This window comes from Trichosurus vulpecula, chromosome 4 (assembly GCF_011100635.1).
Source record: "Trichosurus vulpecula isolate mTriVul1 chromosome 4, mTriVul1.pri, whole genome shotgun sequence".
Taxonomy (NCBI): Eukaryota; Metazoa; Chordata; class Mammalia; order Diprotodontia; family Phalangeridae; genus Trichosurus; species Trichosurus vulpecula.
This window is the reverse complement of record NC_050576.1, coordinates 19,405,113-19,425,870: the sequence shown is the minus strand read 5'-3', so window position 1 is coordinate 19,425,870 and position 20,758 is coordinate 19,405,113. Positions and strand designations below refer to the sequence as shown.

General features: G+C 42.2%; 1 protein-coding gene across 1 annotated transcript in view; it reads right to left on the bottom strand.

Annotated features, from left to right (window-relative positions):
* C4H1orf87 (chromosome 4 C1orf87 homolog) overlaps window positions 1-20,758 on the bottom strand; it is a 70,827-nt gene that overhangs the window by 34,036 nt on the left and 16,033 nt on the right. The window contains exons 3-6 of the mRNA XM_036753336.1: window positions 19,240-19,380; window positions 14,386-14,637; window positions 7,457-7,578; window positions 2,944-3,088 (exon numbers count right to left, since the gene is read on the bottom strand). Coding sequence (XP_036609231.1) covers window positions 2,944-3,088; window positions 7,457-7,578; window positions 14,386-14,637; window positions 19,240-19,380 — 660 coding nt within the window. The remainder of the gene's footprint in view (window positions 1-2,943; window positions 3,089-7,456; window positions 7,579-14,385; window positions 14,638-19,239; window positions 19,381-20,758) is intronic.

Sequence of the window (20,758 nt, the reverse complement as noted above, 5' to 3'; positions counted from 1 at the left end):
AATTTAGAGAATCCACTCCAAATGTTCACATGGACTATTTGTGCCCAACCTGTAGTAGAGCTCTGATCTGCTCTGATCAGCCACAGTCGGACACATTGAAAGTTGACTCTAGCATAGTGATGTAATTTTGGCCCTCTACAAGAATGAAGGACAACAACCACTAAGCATTTACCATGTACATTCACTATGCCAAGCACGAAGACAAAAATGAAGCTGTTCCTGCCCTCATGGAGCTTACATTCTAATGGAAGAGAAAACATGCAAATGAATAGGAATATTTGAGATATATACAGAGTGGATACAAGGTAACTTCAGCAGAGAAGGCACTAACAGCAGAGAGAAATTTAGGTCTAGAGGTATTAAGGAATTCACTCAAAGTCACAAAGGTAATAATTGAACATGAACCCATGTCATCTAACTCCAGACCAAGCATTCTTTCCACTGCCCCACTCTGCTTCCCATGAACACTGACCTGACCTCCTGGATGTTAGATCCTGCCTACCTAGACCCTCCTTACCTTAGTGGTCTTGCCTGGACTTGGTTGAATGATTTATGAACCTACTTGCTTGGCACAGTCTATTTTCTTTCCTCTGAAACTCAACCTCCACCTTCATGGTAGGGTCTGAACCACTCTCCATGATGACCAGAATGACCATGTGCCTGGCATAGTGGAGTCATCACTTAATAAAGGATTGTGGACTTGACATTCAAGCTCAGTCCCTTCAGTCAGAATCAAAGAACCATAGAATCTCTGAGTTAGAAGGGACACCAGTGTCCACTAAGTGCAATCTTTGGCTGACTGAGAATCAACTCTATAACATACTCCACAAGTGGCCATCCAGCTTCTGATTAACAGATCCTAGAGAAGGGGATCCCTTTGCCCTTGGGGCCAGCCAGCCTGCCCAGCCTACCTTGGGACAGCTCAAATGTTAGGTGGTTCTTCCCAATCTCCAAATTAAATCTTCCTACTTGTAACTCCAACCCACAGTTCCTAGCTCTGCTCTTTGGGGCCAAAGAGAATACCTGATAGCCCATCAGATATTTGAACGCAGATCTGAGGATTCCTCCCCCTCAAGTCTTTTCTCCTACAAGCTAAAAAAATACACATTTCTCCATCAATTGCTCCCCCTGTGAAATGAGATCCTTCCAGCTGACCTTACCATTGTGGTCATCTTTTTCTTCTAGACCATTCCTTTCACACTGGAACTGGATTTTTCCATATCCCCCTCCACTTTCCCTCTTGGCTTTCATTACAAATAATCCCAGGAGTTTTGTCAGCATGGATAGAACACTGAACGGGCAGTTGAGAAGACCCACCTCAAACCCTTACTAGCTGTGGGACCCTTAGTAAGTTACTGAAACACTCTGATTCTCTGTGTCCTCATCTGTAAAATGGGGATAATTAAAGACCTATCGAACATGGTCTTTATGACAAGAGATGAAAAAATGTGTGCAAAGTGATTGGCAGACTCTGAAGTGCTCTATGAAAATGAGTTATTGTCATCAACATCATAATTGTTGGTATTATTCTTGTTGCCATTATCTCTGCGGTATGTATAATGGAATGGGCATTGGCCTTGGATTCAGAATGCCTGGGTTGAAAGCCATACTCTTCCATCTGCTTACTGTGTGGCTTTAGAAGACTCATTAAAATTTCTTGAATCTCACTTTCCTCATTTGTAGCACAAAGGGGTCAAATTAGTTGATCCTAACAATTCTATGAAGTTACGTTCTAACATTCTGTGTTCTAAGGTTCCAGTTGGCTCTTATATTCCATGTTCTGAGTTCTCCAGTTCTTATGTTATGAGGTTCCTCACAGTTCTAAGGTCCAGAGCTAAAATCCTTTATTCTAAGATCTTCTACAATGATTATATTCAATATTCTAAAGTCTCTTTCTTTCTGCTTTGAAATTATGTTCTAAGTTCCTTTGAACCTTGATGTTCTTTCTGTATCCCATGTTCTAACATTCTATATCCTGAGATACCTTTTAGTTCTGTCTATGTTCTATGGTTCCTTCCAGCTCTAACATTTTATACTTTACATTCGAAGGTCCATCTCAGCTCTGACAGCCTCACTCTATTCCAGCTCAGATATTCTGTTTTCTGTGGTTCTTTCTAGCTCTAACATTCTATCCTTTACGTTCTAAGGTCCATCTCAGCTCTGACAGCCACGTTCTCTTCCAGCTCAGACATATTCTTTCCTGTGGTTCCTCCCAGCTTTAACATCCCATGTTCTGTGATCCCCTTTAGCTCTAAAACCTGTGCTTTTGTTTCATTTTTTAACATCTAGTCTGAGTGAATGCAATGGGATGGTCGCACATGATTCTAATGGTGGCTAGTTAAGAGTTTTGGACACTGGGGTTTGGCCGCTTGACAGAAGGCTTTGTTTTCTACTGTGAAATTGTTGTTTTGATAACATTAAACTTTCCACTGTTACATAGATCACAGACTCCTACCTGAGGCATTTCTGATCCAATTCGAAGAGCTTAATGATCCTTTCTATTTTGCCTCTCCCCAAATTCTGAGTTAATAATAATCCCTAATGACAGCTAACACTTTCATAGTGCTTCCTATGTTCCAGGCACTGTGCTAAGCACTTTACAATTATTACATCAACAATCCTGGGAGGTAGGTGCTATTATTATCCCCATTTAATAGATTGGGAAATTGAGGCAAATAGCATTTAAATGTCTTGTCCAGGGTCACACAACTAGGAAACATCTGAGACTGGATTCAAACTCAGGTCTTCCTGACTCCAGGCCCAGCATTCTGTCCACTATACTACCTAACTGCCTTCAGACAACAAAGAATTTTATTTGTAGCATACAATCCCCAAAAGTGACCCAAAAGAGTAAATTACTGCCTGGATCGATCTCTCTACCACCTGTCTGTTCATAAAGACATACTGAAGTAAATCTATAAACCTAAATGTGACATGGTTTACCTTGGAGGGTGGCAGGTGGCCAGAGAAGGGTTGGTCTTCTTTATGAAAACTCAAGTGAAGGTTTTCAATGTTGAGTTTGTCCTTGGATAGCTTCAGGGCACTCCTGAGAAGCCCAGTTAGGTTATCACTGGCTTCAGAAGATGAGCTGTGGAATTGAGAGACAATAGAAGGGGCATGAGTAAAATGCAGAGAGATGTGATGGAGTTCTGAACATGGCATCAGGACGCCTGGGTTTGGGTCCCATCTCTGTCACTCAATGGGAAGCCACTGGCCTCTCTGAGCCCATTTCCTCCCCTGTGAAATGAGGATAGTACTGTGTATGTGACTTTTGTCGAAGGATCCTGCCTTGTGAACCAACACTAAGCCACCCGATGTGGTATAGTAATATCTGAAATTTGTCAAGTGCTGGAAGATTAAGGATTTTTGAATGGAAGTGGCCTTGGATTCAGGAAAACCTAGGCTCATTCGTCAGGTAAGGGGATGATGGGGGCTAAACCAGGATAGTGGCTACATGACTAGAGAGAAGGGACTGGATGGGAGAAATGTTGTGGAGATAAGATTAACAAAATCTGGAAGCTGATTGGATATTAGGCTGAGAAGGAAAAGTCAAAACAGGAGATCCAAGGTGATGAACTTGGGTATCCTCAACAGAAACAGGAATGTTAGGAGGAAGTGCATGAGCTCAGTTTCCAGTTTGGGACTTGCTGAGTTTGAGAGGTTTATAAGATGTCCAGCACGCAGTTGATGTACGAATGGTGTGTTCTAGAGATATGATAGAGTGGGACATAGAGATTTAGTGGTAATATGCATAGGCATTATGCCTGAACCAAGGGGAGTAAATGAAATTACCAAGCAAGAGAAGGTAGAGATACATAGATAGATAGATAGATAGATAGATAGATAGATAGATAGATAGATAGATAATAGATAGATAGATAGTGGATGGATGGGTAGATGGATGATAGGAATAGATAGATAGATAGATGGATAGATGAATGGATGGATAGATGAGTAGATGGATAGATAGATAGATAGATAGATAGATAGATGGATGGATAGATAGATAAAAGAGGACATGAGGCACAGCCCTAGGGAGCATTCACTGTAAGGGGGACAGGAAGCTGACAAAGTTATTAGACAGGCAACATAAACAACAACAATGATAATAATATCTAGCATTTACAGAATACTTCATAGTTGTCATTTGGTTCTTATGACAACACCTCCCATCATTCTCCCCATTTTACAGATGAGATAACTGAGGCTAAGTGACTTGTCCAAAGTCATGGAGTTAATAACTTATTATTACTTTTCCTTTCCTCCTTTTAGCTTCTTTCATTCTGTCAAACATACTACTATTCTTTTAGTCTCCCCGGTTTTCCATCAAGATGTTATCTTCACCTCTTTATGCTCACCCTCCCCACCACCTCATCTGATCCACTGCCAATTCTTATCAATTCTAGACATCTCTCAAATCTGTCCTTTTCTTTCACTTTCTACTCCTAACATAACCAGTGTCAGAGGCATAGAATCTCCCTGAGTCTAAGTCTGATGCTGCAGCCCACCTATGAAGTAGGTCTATGCCTACTTCTCTATGAATGCTCAGCAACTCTGAGAGCACCACCACCACCATCAAGGGAATGAAAGGCAGATGCATGAAGGAATTCCACTTCCTATAGCCTGTGGGATTTTCTGAGAAGGCTCAGGTCCAGATGCTTCCTACATCTGGTCTAACTTAGATGGGGGGGAGCTACTGCCACCCCAGCTATCACTGGCAATGCTTCGAGCTTCAAGAACATCTGGGTCTTTTTGACTGGAGGCTCCCCACAACTGAACACCCAGAGAAAGCTGTCTTCTGGAATTAATACATTAATGAAAAAAGCCTTGGATGAGCTGTAAGCTGGGTCCCTGGACCATTCCTCCTGTTTGTTTGTTTATTTGCTTGCTTTTGACAGCAGGTTTTTACAAGCAGCAGCTTTTCTGAAAACTCCAGGACCCTTTTCCCAGGTGCCTCTTCTCCAAAAGATACAAACCCACCCTGGGAAGAAATTGACTCTTGGTGGAGTGGTGGAAAGGACACTAGTCATATGAAGTGGGATTTGTGAAATGTTCCCTCTTGCCCTTAACCAGCTTGGTAAGTTTAGGAATAGAAATGACAATCACAACAAAAAAAAAAATAGCAACAGACCATCTACAATGGGGCTATGTTCTTTGTAAAATGAAGGTATCAGAGAGATGGCCTTTAAGGACCCTCCCAGCTGTGACAGTCTTGGTCCTGAGCTCTCTCCCTAACATTCTCTCTTCTAATATTCTAAGATCTAGGGTCTCTCTCTATTCTAATACTTGGTTCTAAGGTTCCTTCCTGGCATTCAGTATTGGCTGTTCTAACACTCTAAGATTTAATGTTCTCATTTCTCAGCTTCTGTGATTCTTTGGCACAATGCCCTCAAGGATTTTGCAATCTAATTTACAATCTGAATGGCCTCCTCTTGAAGCAGCACTTGGGGTCTTGACCTTAATTGACTGAGAGACTTCAGGTGAGATGCTTGATCACATAGTCAAGGGAGCAAAGCTTTCATCATGGAATTTTACTGTAAGGGCAATAACATTCTCAAATATCTAATTCAGGGTTGGGGAACCTGTGGCCTTGAGGCCATATGTGGCCTTCTAGGTTTTTGGGTGTGGCCTTTTGACCAAGTCCAAGTTTTATGGAACAAATCTTTAATTAAGGAGATTTGTTCTGTGAAGTTCAGATTCAGTCAAAGGGCTGCACCCAAGGACCTAGAGGGCCACGTGTGGCCTCGAGGCAGTAGGTTCCCCATCCCTGATCTAATTGATATAAGAAAAATAGTTGTGAGGTATAGATGATCTCATGGGGCAGCTAGGTGGTACAATGAATAGAGTGCTGGGCCTGAAGTCAGGAAGAACTGAGTTCAAATACAACCTCAGACTCTTACTAGTGGGCAAGTCACTTCACCCTGTTTGCCTCAGTGTCCTCATTTGTAAAAAGAGCTAGAGAAGGAAATGGCAAACCACTCCAGTATCTGTCAAGAAAACCACAAATGGGGTCATGAACGGTCAGCAATAACTAAACAACAAGAAAAATCTAAAAGTAATCCTTATGACCCTACCGTTAGTCACAGAACAATGTTAACAAAGGATAAGAAGGATAAGAAACAATATGGCAGCACGATAAATAGAGGATTGAACTTAGAGTCAAGAACAAATGGGTTCAAATGTCGTCTCAGATGCTCAGTGGCTTTTATGACCCTGAGCAAGCCACAGGAATGTTCTATGGCTCATTTTCTTCATTTGTTAAAATGAGGGGATTGGACTCAATGCACTCTGGGGTCCCTTCCATCTTGAAATGCCTCCGATTTTCAGTACTAGGCAGGTTCTAGGTAGTACTATTCTAATTACAAAAGCTAGTATTTTTATTGACAAGATAGTTTGAAGCCAGTGTCCTCTATTTAGATGGAGCATAAAGAAACCTTATGGAAAATACAGTTTTCTCCAGTACCAGGCTACAAAGCTTCAGTTTTTAATGAATGAACTTTTAAAAAAAAAACACTTATTAAGCATTCAGTATGTGTTGGGTACTGTGCTAAGTTGGTATCTCTTTCAAATCCCCAGGTTGCTTAAAGGAAAAATAACCAAACCCAACACTAAGCAATCACTGCCTTGTCTGGTCTAGTTTCCCTGAATCCTAGTTTCCCATCTGAAATCCTGCTCCAGTGACACAGGTGGGCTCCTCTTCACGTTCTCTGTGGTCTCAGCTCCAAGGAGAACAATGAACTCAAGTGCCTCAGCTATTTCCTTTCCAGAAATTTACTTTTCTGTTTTCCATATGTCAAATTCATAAACAAGTGACAGAGAGAGAGAGAGAGAGAGAGAGAGAGAGAGAGAGAGAGAGACAAAGAGACAGAGACAGAGAGACAGAGAGAGGGGGAAAGGAGAGAGACAGGAGGGAGGGAGAGAGAAAAGAGAAGTGAAAAGAAGAGGAGGGGAGAGGAGGGCAGAGGAGAGGAAAGGAGAGGAGCGGTGAGGAGAGGAGAAGAGAGGAGGGGAGGGGAGGGGAAGGGAGGGCTGTAGGGAGAAGGAGAGAGACAGAGAAACAGATACAGAGAGACAGAACTGATGTAAAATTCTTCCTACGGGGAAAAATACAGAAAAACAAAACATAAAGGTTAGCAAGAAAAAAAGAAACCCACCACATTGTGACAAGGCTGGGTTACGATCAAAGAGATTCTTTCGGGGGAGAAGAGGTAAGGCTAGATGACCTCTGTGGATCTTTCAAAATCATGAGATCGTGATTCTACATACTCATCTTTACTGACTTCGGTCTCACTGGAAGTGTTTAAGCAGTGACTGGATGACCAATCATTAGGGGGAGTCTAGAGGGAGTTTCTACATTGGGTGAGAGATGGAACATCTAGTTCCATAAGGTTCCATTTAACTCAAATTCTTTGAATACCTATATGAGCATCTGCATGGAAGAAGAAAAAGGGATCACCTTGGGCCAAGATGGTTGAATTCCTCTTTTTTTGCCAGCACACTGTCAGCCGGGGTCTCCCTCTTTTGACTTTCACTTGACGCAGCTAACTTTAAAAACCACAGCAGCTTCTTATAATTGATCTGAAAATGAACATAGATGTTGGTTACACGTGAAATAAAGATTTGCAAAATGCCTCTAGAGAATTCATCCATCCTTCCATCTATCCATCAATCTATTGATACCCACAAGGGACTAGGCCCCGTGCTGGATGCTGGAGATATGTAGCCTAAATTAAAACAATCTTTGTTCTTAAGAAGCTTGTGTTCTAAAGGGGGAGACAAAATGTAGCTCATGAACATATACTAAATAAGGGATAGGTCCTAGGCCAGTGTAAGAAATCTCCCTAATAATGCAGATCAGAGCTGTCTCAGTCATTTATAGTCTCAAAGAAATGCTTCAGGCCCAAAAGGCTAAGGGATTCACCCATGATCCCCACCTCTTTGAGAACAGGGACTGTTTTGAGAGTTCTGTTCCCAGGAGTTCCCACACTGATGGTCCCAGGTCCAGATCCAAAACAAGCCCAAATCCCCAAAATCCTGATGACCTTGGCAGTGTGGCTTAATGGAGAGGGCTCTGCACCTGAAATCAGAAGATCGTATTCAAATCCCAACCCAGGCATTTGTTATATGTGGGATCCTGGGCAAGTCATTGCTTCAGTATTTGGTGCTTTAGCTTCCACATCTATAAAATGAAGGGGTTGGATTGTGGAGGGCCTCTACTGTGCTTCTCAGCTCGAAATCTATGATCCTATGACAAAAGCCATTTTCCAAGGAGACTTTGACCCTCTCGTGCCTTTCAATTATCATCGTAATTAGCATTATAGAAAATATAACTAACAAACTTTTAGGCTATCAAAGCTCATTCCTCCCAATTCCTATAAGGAAGGAGACGCATTTATCTTAGCCTCATTTAAGGAGCTGTAGGAGGTGAAGTTGATTTTCTGAATTTCAAACCTTCTTTTAAAAGCCAACTCAAAGATCACCTTCTACAGAAAGCCTTCCTGATGACCTTTCCTTCTCAGACTTTCCAGAGAAGTCTATTTCACATTTAGCATGTAAGAGCACATGTTATAGCTTTCTTGGCTTCCTAGTGGACTGTCAGTTCTTGGAGGGCAGGGAGACCTTGGTCTTCAGTGCCTAGGATTCAGTAGCCATGTCCTTCTCCAGCTTATTTTACGAGTGAGGAAACTCAAGCAAACAGGGTTAAGTGACTTGCCCAGGGTCACACAGCTAGTAAGTGTCTGAGGTCAGATTTCAACTCAGGTCTTCCTGACTCCAGGCAGGGCACTCTGTGCACTATGGCCTCACCTATCTGCCTAGGTATCTAATCAACATTGTGTCTTATTGTTTTAAGTAAATAGTAACATAATTAATAAGTTATCACAGGTGGTGTGTTACAGTAGATTCAGAGGATCTGGGCTCAAATGCAACCTCTGATGATTACTACCTATGTAATCTTGTGTAATTATTTAATGTCTCAGGCCTCATTTTCCTCTTTTCCTTCCAGTCCTAGACTAATAATCCTATGGTTTGATAAGTCATTGGCCCATAGTCACACAACTCGGAAGGGATCATGGGGTGGCAGTGGAGTACAATAGGAGAGAAGGCTTTGGAGTCAGAGAAAATGGATTCAAATCCTAGCTCAGTTATTTACTACCTTTGGGGCCAAGGGGTCCTTAAACCTGAGGCTTATTTAAAAATATATATTTTGATGAGTATACTTCAACATAATTCATTTCCTTTGTAATTGTGGGTGTGTGTGTGTGTGTGTGTACACAGATAGAAAAACTTAACTATAGATATCTACCGTACGTCCCCATGTATAAGATGCGCCCTTTTTCGAAAAATTTGGGGTATAAAAACCGGGTGCATCTTATACAGTAGTTGTAGATTTTTTTTACTTGCATTTCCTGTTTTTTTTTTTGCTTGTTTTTGTGCTCACTGTTATAGATTTTTTTTAAAATGTCCTTATGTAACATATTTAGTTTTCAGCATTGATTTTCACAAGAGTTTGAATTATAAATTTTCTCCCCATTTCTACCCTCCCCCCTCCATTCCAAGATGACGTATGTTCTGGTTGCCCTGTTCCCCATTCAGCCCTCCCTTCTGTCACCCCACTCCCCTCCCATCCTCTTTTCCCTTCTTTTCTTGTAGGGCAAGATAAATTTCTATGCCCCATTGCCTATGTATCTTATTATCTACTTGCATTCAAAAACATATTTTTGTTTTTGAACATCTGTTTTTAAAACTTTGAGTTCCAAATTCGCTCCCCTCTTTCCTTCCCACCCACACTCCCTAAGAAGTCAAGCAATTCAACATAGGCCACATGTGTATCATTATATATAACCCTTCTACAATACTCATGTTCTGAAAGACTAACTATATTTTGCTCCTTCCTAACCCATCCCACTTTATTGAATTTTCTACCTTGACCCTGTCCCCTTTCCAAAGTGTTTGTTTTTGATTACCTCCACCCCCATCTGCCCTCCCCTCCATCATCCCCCCCTTTTTTATCTTCTTCCCTCTTCTTTCCTGTGGGGTAAGATACCCAATTGAGTATGTATGGTATTACCTCCTCAGGCCAAATTGGGTGAGAGCAAGATTCACTCATCCTCCCCTCACCTGCCCTCTCCCCTCCTCCCACAGAACTGCTTCTTCTTGCCACCTTTATGCGAGATAATCCACCCCATTCTATCTCTCCCTATCTCCCTCTCTCAACATATTCCCCTCTCATCCCTTAATTTAATTTTATTTCTTTTAGATATCTTCCCTTCATCTTCAACTCACCCTGTGTCTGCTCTCTCTCTCTCTCTCTCTCTCTCTCTCTCTCTCTCTCTCTCTCTCTCTATGTATATGTGTATATATACATATATATATATATATATATATATATATCTACGCATACTTATATACATACATGCACATTCATTTATATATAGATATATATAAATATATACATAAACATATATATGCATATTCCTTTCAACTACTGTGATATTGAGGTCTCATGGATCATTCACATCATCTTTCTATGTGGGAATGTAAACAAAACAGTTCAACTTTAGTAAGTCCATTATGATTTCTCTTTCTTGTTTACCTTTTCATGCTTCTCTTGATTCTTGTGTTTGAAAGTCAAATTTTCTATTCAGCTCTGGTCTTTTCACTGAGAAAGCTTGAAAGTCCTCTATTTTATTGAAAATCCATATTTTGCCTTGGTGCATGATACTCAGTTTTTCTGGGTAGGTGATTCTAGGTTTTAATCCTAGCTCCATTGACCTCCAGAATATCGTATTCCAAGCCCTTCGATCTCTTAATGTAGAAGCTGCCAGATCTTGGGGTATTCTGATTGTGTTTCCACAATACTCAAATTTTTTTCTTTCTGGCTGCTTGCAGTATTTTCTCCTTGATCTGGGAGCTCTGGAATTTGGCGACAATATTCCTAGGAGATTTATTTTTGGGATCTATTTGAGGAGGCGATCAGTGGATTCTTTCAATTTCTATTTTGCCCTGTGGCTCTAGAATATCAGGGCAGTTCTCCTTGATAATTTCTTGAAAGATGATATCTAGGCTCTTTTTTTGATCATGGCTTTTAGGTAGTCCAATAATTTTTTAAATTATCTCTCCTGGATCTATTTTCCAGGTCAGTGGTTTTTCCAAGGAGATATTTGACATTGTCTTCCATTTTTTCATTCCTCTGGTTCTGTTTTATAATATCTTGATTTCTCATAAAGTCATTAGCTTCCACTTGCTCCAATCTAATTTTTAAGGTAGTATTTTCTTCAGTGGTCTTTTGGACCTCCTTTTCCATTTGGCTAATTCTGCCTTTCAAGGCATTCTTCTCCTCATTGGCTTTTTGGAGCTCTTTTGCCATTTGAGTTAGTCTATTTTTTAAGGTGTTGTTTTCTTCAGTGTATTTTTCAGCATTTTTTTGGGTCTCCTTTAGCTAGTCATTGACTTATTTTTCATGGTTTTCTCGCATCCTTCTCATTTCTCTTCCCAATTTTTCCTATATTTCTCTAACTTGCTTTTCCAAATCCTTTTTGAGCTCTTCCATGGCCTGGAACCAGTTCATGTTTTTCTTGGAGGCTTTTGGTGTAGGCTCTTGCACTTTGTTGACTTCTTTAGGCTGTATGTTTTGGTCTTCTTTGTCACCAAAGAAAGAATCCAAAGTCTGAGACCGAATCTGGGTGTGTTTTCACTGCCTGGCCATATTCCCAACCAACTAACTTGACCCTTGAGTTTTTCAGCGGGGTATGACTGCTTGTCGACTAAAGAGTTCTATGTTCCATGTTTGGGGGGGATGTGCTAGCTGTGCCACACCAGCACTCCTCCTTCCCCAAGAACTCCCAACCCGGACTGGGCTTAGATCTTCAGCAGGCTGTGCACTCCTGCTCTGATCTGCCACTTAATTCCTCCCACCAGGTGGGACTGGGGCCAGAAGCAACAGCAGCTGTAGCTGCCCCGGGGGGGGGGGGTGGCCGAACAACGAACTCCTTCCACTCCCGCAGCTTTTCCCACTAACCTTCTCCACTGTCTTTGGTGTTTGTGGGTTGAGAAGTCTGGTAACTGCTGTAGCTCACTGATTCAGGGCACTAGGGCCCGCTCCGCCTGGCTCCTGGTCTGGTTGTTCTGTGCTGCTCAAGCTGGGCTCTGTTCTGCTCCACCCCCAGCTCCCAGCTCCCAGCTCCGTGTAGGATAGACCTCACCCAGAGACCATCCAGGCTGTCCTGGGCTGGAGCCCTGCTTCCCTCTGCTGTTTTGTGGGTTCTGCCGTTCTAGAATTGCTTCAGAGCCATTTTTTATAGGTTTTTGGAGGGACTCGGCAGGGAGCTCATGCGAGTCCCTGCTTTCCAGCCAACATTTTTGATCCCTGTTATAGATTTTTTTACTTGCATTTCCCACTTTTTTGCACTTGTTGTCTTTGTGCTCATTGTTTCGCATTTGTTACCAGTGTATTAGGTTATGTTTTGCAATGTTCTGCCAAGAAATGGCTCACAAAAGATTTTCGTACAGTGCTGAATTCAAGTTAAAAGTGACCCAGTTTGCAAAAGTGAATGGAAATCATGCTGCTGAACGAAAGAGTGGTCCTCCTACAACTGAGAAAACAATCCGAGACTGGCTACAGGAAGAAGAAACCCTACTGAGAACACCACGGCAGAAGAAGGCCATGAGAGGCAAGTCGGCACAATGGCCTGATTTAGAGAGAGAATTGAAGATATGGATTGAAGAGCAAAGGGCAATTGGAATTCCTGTGTCCACAAGGATGTTTCAGCATAAGGCAAGAAGAATTGCTGATGAAAAAGAAGTTACTGATTTCAGTTGACACAATTGGTGCTTCAGGTTCATGAAATAGAATGGACTAAGTATGTGTACATGCACCAGACTTGCCCAAAAGATGCCTGAAAGCTATGAGTAGATGAATAAAACTTGAGTTTAATAACTTAATGTAATATATTTTTTTTCAAATTTCAGGCCCCAAAATTAAGGTGTGGCTTATACATGGGGAAATATGGTATATAAATATCAGTCTATAGTTACACATCTATATAGGGATAGGCAGATAGATAGCTAGGTAGATAGATAGATAGATGATAGATAGACAGACAGATAGATAGACAGACAGGTGGATATGGTAGTTAAAACCATGATTCCGATAAGGCTTTCTTCCATCGGCTTCACCAAGCTGTCAAAGGGAATCCTTTAATCTGACTGGCCTTAGCTTCCTCATCTGTAAAATGAGGGGGGTTGGGCAAGATGTTCTCTGTGATGCCTTCTATTTCTAAAGCTATAAATTGTGAACCTGTTGTGGTGGGCAGAATTTGAATGCAAGTCTCCTGATTCCACACTGAACCTCCACTAGATAAGCAGGGACGATCAGACAGTTAATCAGGCATCTAGAATTTGTTAAGCACCTGCTATGTGCCACCAAAAAAAAAAAAAGAAACTTAAGATCTTGGTAACTGGCTTCTTCACTTCCTGGCAAACAGAGGGAGAAGAAATAGCAGTGTCAGATTTTATATTCTTGGGCTCAAAGATCACTACAGATGGTGACTGCAGCCATGAAATTAAAAGACATTTGTTCCTTGAAAGGAAAGCTACGGCCAGTGTGGACAGCACACTAAGAAGCAGAGGCATCACCTTGCCTACAAAGGACCATATAGTCAAAGCTATCTATGTTTGTTTGTTTTTTTCTGGTGGAGAGTTGGACTATAAGGAAAGCTGAGCACTGGGGAATCAATACTTTCGAATTGTGATGTTGGAGAAGGCTGTTGAGGGTCCCTTGGGCAGAGAGGAGATCAAATCAGTCGATGCTTAAAGAAATTAATTCAGGCTATTTACTGGAATGGTCGAATACTGAAACTGAGATATTTTGGCCAAAAAATGTCAAGATGTAACCCACTGGAAAAATCCACTGATGTTGGGAAAGATCGAAGTCAAAAGGAGAAGGGGCCAACAGAAGATGAGACGGGTAAACACCGTCATGGAAGCAATGAACATGAGCTTGGACAGACTTAGAGGGACACTGGAGAAGAGAAGGGCCTGGCATGCTATGGTCCATGGGGTCACAAACAGTCAGACACAACTGAGCAACTGAACAACAACAAAGTTATGAGCCAGTTACTCTGCTAAACTGAGGTTACAAAGAAAGGCGAAAACATGCTTCCTGCCCTCAAGAACTATATTATCTAATAGAGGCGTCACCATGCCAACAAGTCTATACAAACAAGGTATGTACAGGATAAACTGGGGATCATCTCAGAGGCAAAGCTCTGGCATCAAGGACTGGGAAAGGCTTCTTCAGGCCAGCTCACTGAGCCATGCCTACTCAAAAAAGAGAAAGGTTAATTTTCTCTCCCCATCCCCACTATGAGATTAAGCTAGTCATACCAGTTCTGAGTATCTGGTCTGAGTGAACCTCTGGAAAAGTAACTTGACAGTGGGCAACTGAAGAGGGACCTCATGCTTTACTAGCAATCGGCTCAGCTGGGATTGAAGAAGAAGTCCAGAAGAGATGGGATCCAAGACCTTCAGTTCCTTCTCTAGCTTGTCCAGCAAATCGGAACTTGGAGGATGCACCTTGAATTCTCTTCCTACCATGTCCAGAAGAGACTCATCTTCACTTGATCTCAGACCAAGGCTCTAAGAAACAAAATGAAAAACAAAACATCAAACACATAAATTTTAAAATACTCAATCCCTGAAAGCATTTTTTTTTTTGTATTCTGTATGATTGGGTCTTTTCTTTACTGACAGTGGGTGGGATACTGTAAGTGGGCATAAGAAGCCTCATGCTCTATAGCTAATTCCAGGTAGGTCTATAGCTCACTGATACCCACCCAACTAGCCATCTGGCTCCACCTGTATTTCCAGTCTTCTTATATCTTCCTCCCCATACTCTTGGATCCAGTGACTCCTGGCTATTCCTCTTACAAGACCCTCCATCTCTTAGCTCAGTATGTTCTCTCTGGCTGCCCTTGCCCCCTCCCCCATGCCTGGACTGCTCACACTCCTCCACTCCCACTAAAGACATCCCTAGCTGCCTTCAAGTCCCAGCTTAAATCCACCTCCTATGAGAAGTCTTCCCCAACCTGCCTTCCCTCCCCATGCTAATTTTCTATTTATCCTGAATATAACTTGCTTTGTATGTATTCGTCTGCATCTTGTGCCCCACATTAGAGTGTGAGCTCCGTGAATACAGAGGCTGTCTTTTGCCTCTTTTTGTATCCCCAGAACTTATCACAGGGTCTGGTACATGGTAGGGGCTTAGTAAATGTTCACTGGTTGACTGGAGAGCCAAATCAGCTATAGAGTGATCAGAGGCCACCCGAGTGGGTAGCAATATTTATCTGTATCTTTGGCCCATTACTTGAAAGTCAGGATAGTTTAAGGATTCCTAAGACCAATCAGTCAATTAGCATGCCCTTCTTATGTGATGGGCATGATGTGCAAGGATAAAGGCCCTGCCCTCTCAGGGCGCTTACATTACATTGAACAAAATAACATAGACAGTGAGCTCTTGGAGGGCATGGACTGTCTTGCCCCTTTTTTTGTTTTTTGTCTCCCCAATGCTTAGCCTTAGAATTACTTCACAAATGTTTTTGGGGGTTGGATGGTGTGATATACATATGTAAGGATGTCCTAAACATATCAAAAATAAATATGAGATAATTTCTTGGGGGCCATGGGGAAGGGCCACTGGTAGCTGGAGGGATCAGGAAAAACCTTGTTTGCAGAGGGCAGCACTTGAGCCGTGCTTGAAAGGAAGCTAGGGATTCTAAGGTGAGGTGGGGTAAGGCACCAGGAATGAGGCGCAGCTTGTGCAAAGGTGTAGAGATAGGCTCCTATGTCTGAAGAAGAGGAAGCAGAGTGGTTTGGTTAGCCCAGCATGAAGGAGACCGATGTCTAATAAGCATGACAGGGTACATGGGGACCTCATTATTTAGGACCCAAAGTGCCAAACAGGAGTTTACATTTGATCCTGGGGAGAATAGGAAGCTACTGCAGTTTATTTTAGGAGGGAATGATATTAGCCCTGAGCTCCAAGAAACTCACTCTGGAAGCTAGCTGGTAGGTGAACCACTGGACCTGGGGAAATGGAGTCAGGCCATAGATATTTCATGAGGAAACTGCTTCCTTCTCCACCTACTGACTTACTAGTCATATTTCCAAGCTTATTTCAAATACCACCTACTCTGTAAGACCTTCTTTCATCCCATCTATTAGTAATGTCCTTCCCCCTCAGATCACAGAAAATATTTCTAACCCTAAAATTCATGCCATCTCAAATCTATGTATAATATAATGTGCTTTATAGCTTTTCATATTTATGCTTCATCCCCTATTAGACAGAAATATTGAAGAGGGCAGGGGTTGTATCTTATCAAAACTTTTGATCTCTCCCAGCACCTAATTCAATGCTCTGCATGTTTAACAAGCACATGTTTATTGAGTGAATGAATGAATAATTCTGCTCCAGGCAAATGGGCTGGTTCTAGGTCAAGCTTGGGTTCTGGATAAGCCCTTCTGTCATAAGCCTGAGAGTTCTAACCTGCACTGAGAGAATGCTAAAGGGAATCAGAATTGACCTAGGAATTTTCCAATGTGCTTCTACTCACTCTCATCTGGCTGAAATCCTGAAAAAAGAGGAAGAGAGATGCTACTTGTGTCCTACACAGCTCTTCTCTTGTATTATTTTATCTTGTATTCCCAATAAGACTTTGAAAATTATTCTCATTTTAAAGAATTACATGATGTTGAGCTGGAGGAGACCTTAGAGACTATCTCTGGGAAGGAATTGTGGGGGGAGAGAACTGGATCTGCAGTTGGAGGACTTGGGTTCAAATCATGCCTTTGCTATATACTTTCTAACATAGGCAGGTGGCTTGCATTCTTTGTGCCTTGGTTTACTCCTCTGTAAAATGAGGGGGTTGGACTAGATGACCACAAAAATCCTTTCAGATTTATATCTTTGATCTATGAACTGGTCACAGCATCACACATTCCTATAATTTCAACTTGAAAGGGACCTTGGTGAACACCTAGTATATTGTGGATCCCTGGACTTGGAGTCTTGAAGATGGGTTCAAATCCTGCTTCAGAAACTTACTGGCCTGTGGAACCCTGGGGAAACCACAACCTCTCTGTGCCTGAGTTTCCTCAGATTTGGGGACTCAACAGCCTCTACCATCTCTTCCAGAGATAAATGTGTTATTCTATGATCTTAGGTCATACCTGAACAGGTATGTATAGCAATCCCATCAATCTATTCATTTTATGGGTGAAAAAAAAAAACTAAAGCTAAGAAAAGGAATTGACTTGGGCAAGGTCACACAGGCAGATCAGAGAATTGGACCCTAATCCTCTGATCCCAAGTCCAATATTGTATCATATCTACCATGCTCCCTATACTTGGCAGGGGTGGGGGGCAGGGAGGGGAAGCACCAGAATTGGTCCTCCTAAGGTCTGTTATCTACTCTCACCCCTAGTTAAGGAGCTGGGCTTGCCAAAGTTCAGACTCATGAGAAAAACTGAGAGTCTTATCAAAAGCATTGGCCTGGGGCAACCCATTCAATCAGTGAGCTGATGGTTCACGCTACCTGTTCATCATCATGAAAGGCAATATAGTCCAGGGCTGAATGATAACAACCAAGATTTCCACAGCACTGAAATGTTTGCAAAACTTTTCTTTTCCCAGACATTTATCTCATTCGTTATTAAACTGTTACTGTCCCCATTTTACAGATAAAGAAACTGAAGCTCAGAGAAGAAAGATGACTTGTCCATGGTCACACAATTAGAGTGTAAAAGTCATGGTTTGAACCCAGATTTTATTGATTTCCAGCTCCAAAACTTGCTCTATTACGCCATGGTGCCTCAGAGCCTACACAACCTTTTGGAGTCAGAGGACCCAGTTTAAATGCCAGCTCTCCCACTTACTACAGATGTGACCTTTGGGAAATCACTTCTCTCTGGGTCTTAGTTTCTCCATTTGTAAAATGAAAGGAATGAATCAAATTATCCAGGCTTACAAAACATAGAAACAGTTGATGTTTCTGAGGGGCTGTCAGAAGTGAGACAGAAAATACACTGTTAATGGAATTGTGAATTCGTTCAACAAGTCAGGACATCAGTTTGGAATTTGGGGGCGGGGAGAAAGACTTATTAGTCCCTTCCCTTTGAACTATATATATACCCAAGAAATAAAGGTTTCATATGTACAACAGCTTCATATAAGCATTTTTATGGTAATAAAACCAAACTGGAAACAAACTAGTTGGGGAATAGCTGAACAACTTGTGGCATATGCATGTTATGGAATATTATTGTGTTGTAAGAAACAACTAATTGGAGGAATGCAGAGAAACTTGGGAAGGTGCATGGAGGCTGAAATCACAGGTCCAGACAAAATAAGATTTGAATGAATTGGTATAGAGTAAAGTACATGGGACCAAGAGAGTACTATACAAAATGAATACAACGGTAAAACCGAAAAGATCACTAAAATAAAAGGGAATGTGATATATTCACCATAGAGTCTTGGCTCCCAAAAAGAAGATGAAAAAATGGCCCCTATATCCTTTCCTTGGAGAGGTAGGGGCTAAGGGGCAGAATCCAGCTGGAGCTGTGGTAGTTGGTTTCGCACAACTACTTTGTTTTTTTATAAAACAAGGCTACTTTGGGAAAGTGGGTCATGTCAATAAACAATTATTAAGCACTTACTGCATGCCAGGCAATGTGCCAAGTACTGGAGATACAAAGAAGGGCAAAAAATAGCATATGTCCTTAATCTCAAAGTCCAATGGAGAAGACAACATGGAAAGCATTATGTGTATACCAGATACATCAAGGGGGAGGGAATAGCATTGAGAGAAAATGGGAAAAGCCTTTAACAGAAGGTAGGAGATGAGCTGAGACTAGAAGAAGCCAGGAGGGGGATACAAGGATAGGGATTATTTCAGGGATGGGGGACAACTGGTGAAAATGGATGGAATCAGGAGATGAAGCATCTCTTGTGAGAAAAAGCAAGAAGGTCATGGGTGGCAGGGGGCAGGATCAATCTATAAAGGCCTGATATAAAAGCAAAAAGCATTTAAAAACCCTTTAATAGCAAAATAAACCAAGGAATGTGGAGCTGCTGACTCTTCAGCTCTAAATTCTACATCCTTATGATGTCCACCTGGATTCGCTATCTTTGCTCTCCTGCTCCATACCAATAAAATAATCCCGCTCCAATGTAGATACCTCGAGCCCACCTGGGCCATTTCTAGACATGTGTTCCAAGGTCCAGTCTATTGGGCTGGGTTTGGGGAGGCCATGAAGGTAGGACAGCGACTGGTCTCCTGAGGGCACGGAGCTACACTGAGCATTTGCCCATTTTAGGATCTGACAGAGAAAAGACAAGAGCAGAAGAAAAGAGGTGAATTCGCTTCTTTTAAACACATATTCCTGGCTGAAAACTTACAGGCTGTGGCATCGAGATTCGTATCAGATGTATTTCTTACCTTGGAGTCATTCAGTCAGAGGACCATGTGACTTAAGAGCATCTGACACAAACATGGGAGATCCAAAATCTTATAGGTCATAAGAATCAAAGATTTGAAACTGGAAAGGCTCTTTGGGGTCATCAAGTCCAAGCTCTCAATGAATTGTAAGCTTCTTTGGAGCCAAGATTATTTGATCTTGGGCTTGAGTTCCCTGTCCAAGGTCCTACTCAATTTCAACATCCTATGGTCCAAGGTCCCTCCCAGCTGTGACATCCTCTGCTGTGAGGTTCCACCTAGCTTTAACATTCTATGAATCAGTTTGCAAAACTCTAATGATGCTTTCACATCTAATGACAAATCTTCAGAGCGCCTTTCCAAATCACAGAAAGCATCACAGGTATCCTTCAAGGAGATCAGCCATCATCTATAGTCTTTATGTGAAGGATTTCAGGGGCTGAGCCCCAGCACCCTCATCCCAGCACACGCAATGCTGATTTAGAAAGCATAATGGAGCTGGGTTTGGAATGATTTTCTGTGATTTCTTCACATCTTTAACTCTAGCAGGGTGCCTTCTCCTGCTTCCCAATGGTGGTAATGAGGGCCCTACACCCAGAACCTTCACCTCCTGTCCTAGACAACTGTGCCTGCCATCTGGTGGACCATCACCAGGGTTGCCTGCAGACAAAGCTAATTAGTGAGTTCCCCCTGCATCACACTGAGGCTGGCTTTGTCTGGGGGCCCATTGTCAGCCCTGCCAAGACTTGTGCAAGGACCCCCGGAGCTCAAAAGCATGCCAGGCTCTGTGAGAGGAGGCAGGGAGCCTCTGTCTCAACCCACAGGACTAGATGACAAGGGGACATTGCAGAGAGAACTCTGGCCCTCAGAGTCATGGGGCCTAGGTTCTAGAGCTGCTCTGACACTTTCCAAAGTGCGACAGTGGGTAAGTCACTTCCCTGAGCCTCTACGCTTGTTCAGAAGAGCCTTAGGAACAACAGGAGGGAGAAGACTTGATGGGTCTCAGTCCTATCCTGTTCCACTATAATATTGATTATCTTTATTTCCTGAACTCTGTCCTCCTACTATGCATTTTCCCACCTTTGTCTAGAATGTTACACAATTGCCCTCTCCTCCCAATCTTAAATAGGAGTCAGAGGACCAGGGTTCAGATCCTGACTCCACTACTTACTTCTGTGTGACCTTGAGCAAGTCATTCCTCTCTTGGCCTCAGTTTCTCTTTATGTAAAATGAGGGAGTTGGACTCTGCCTGATATAAGTCT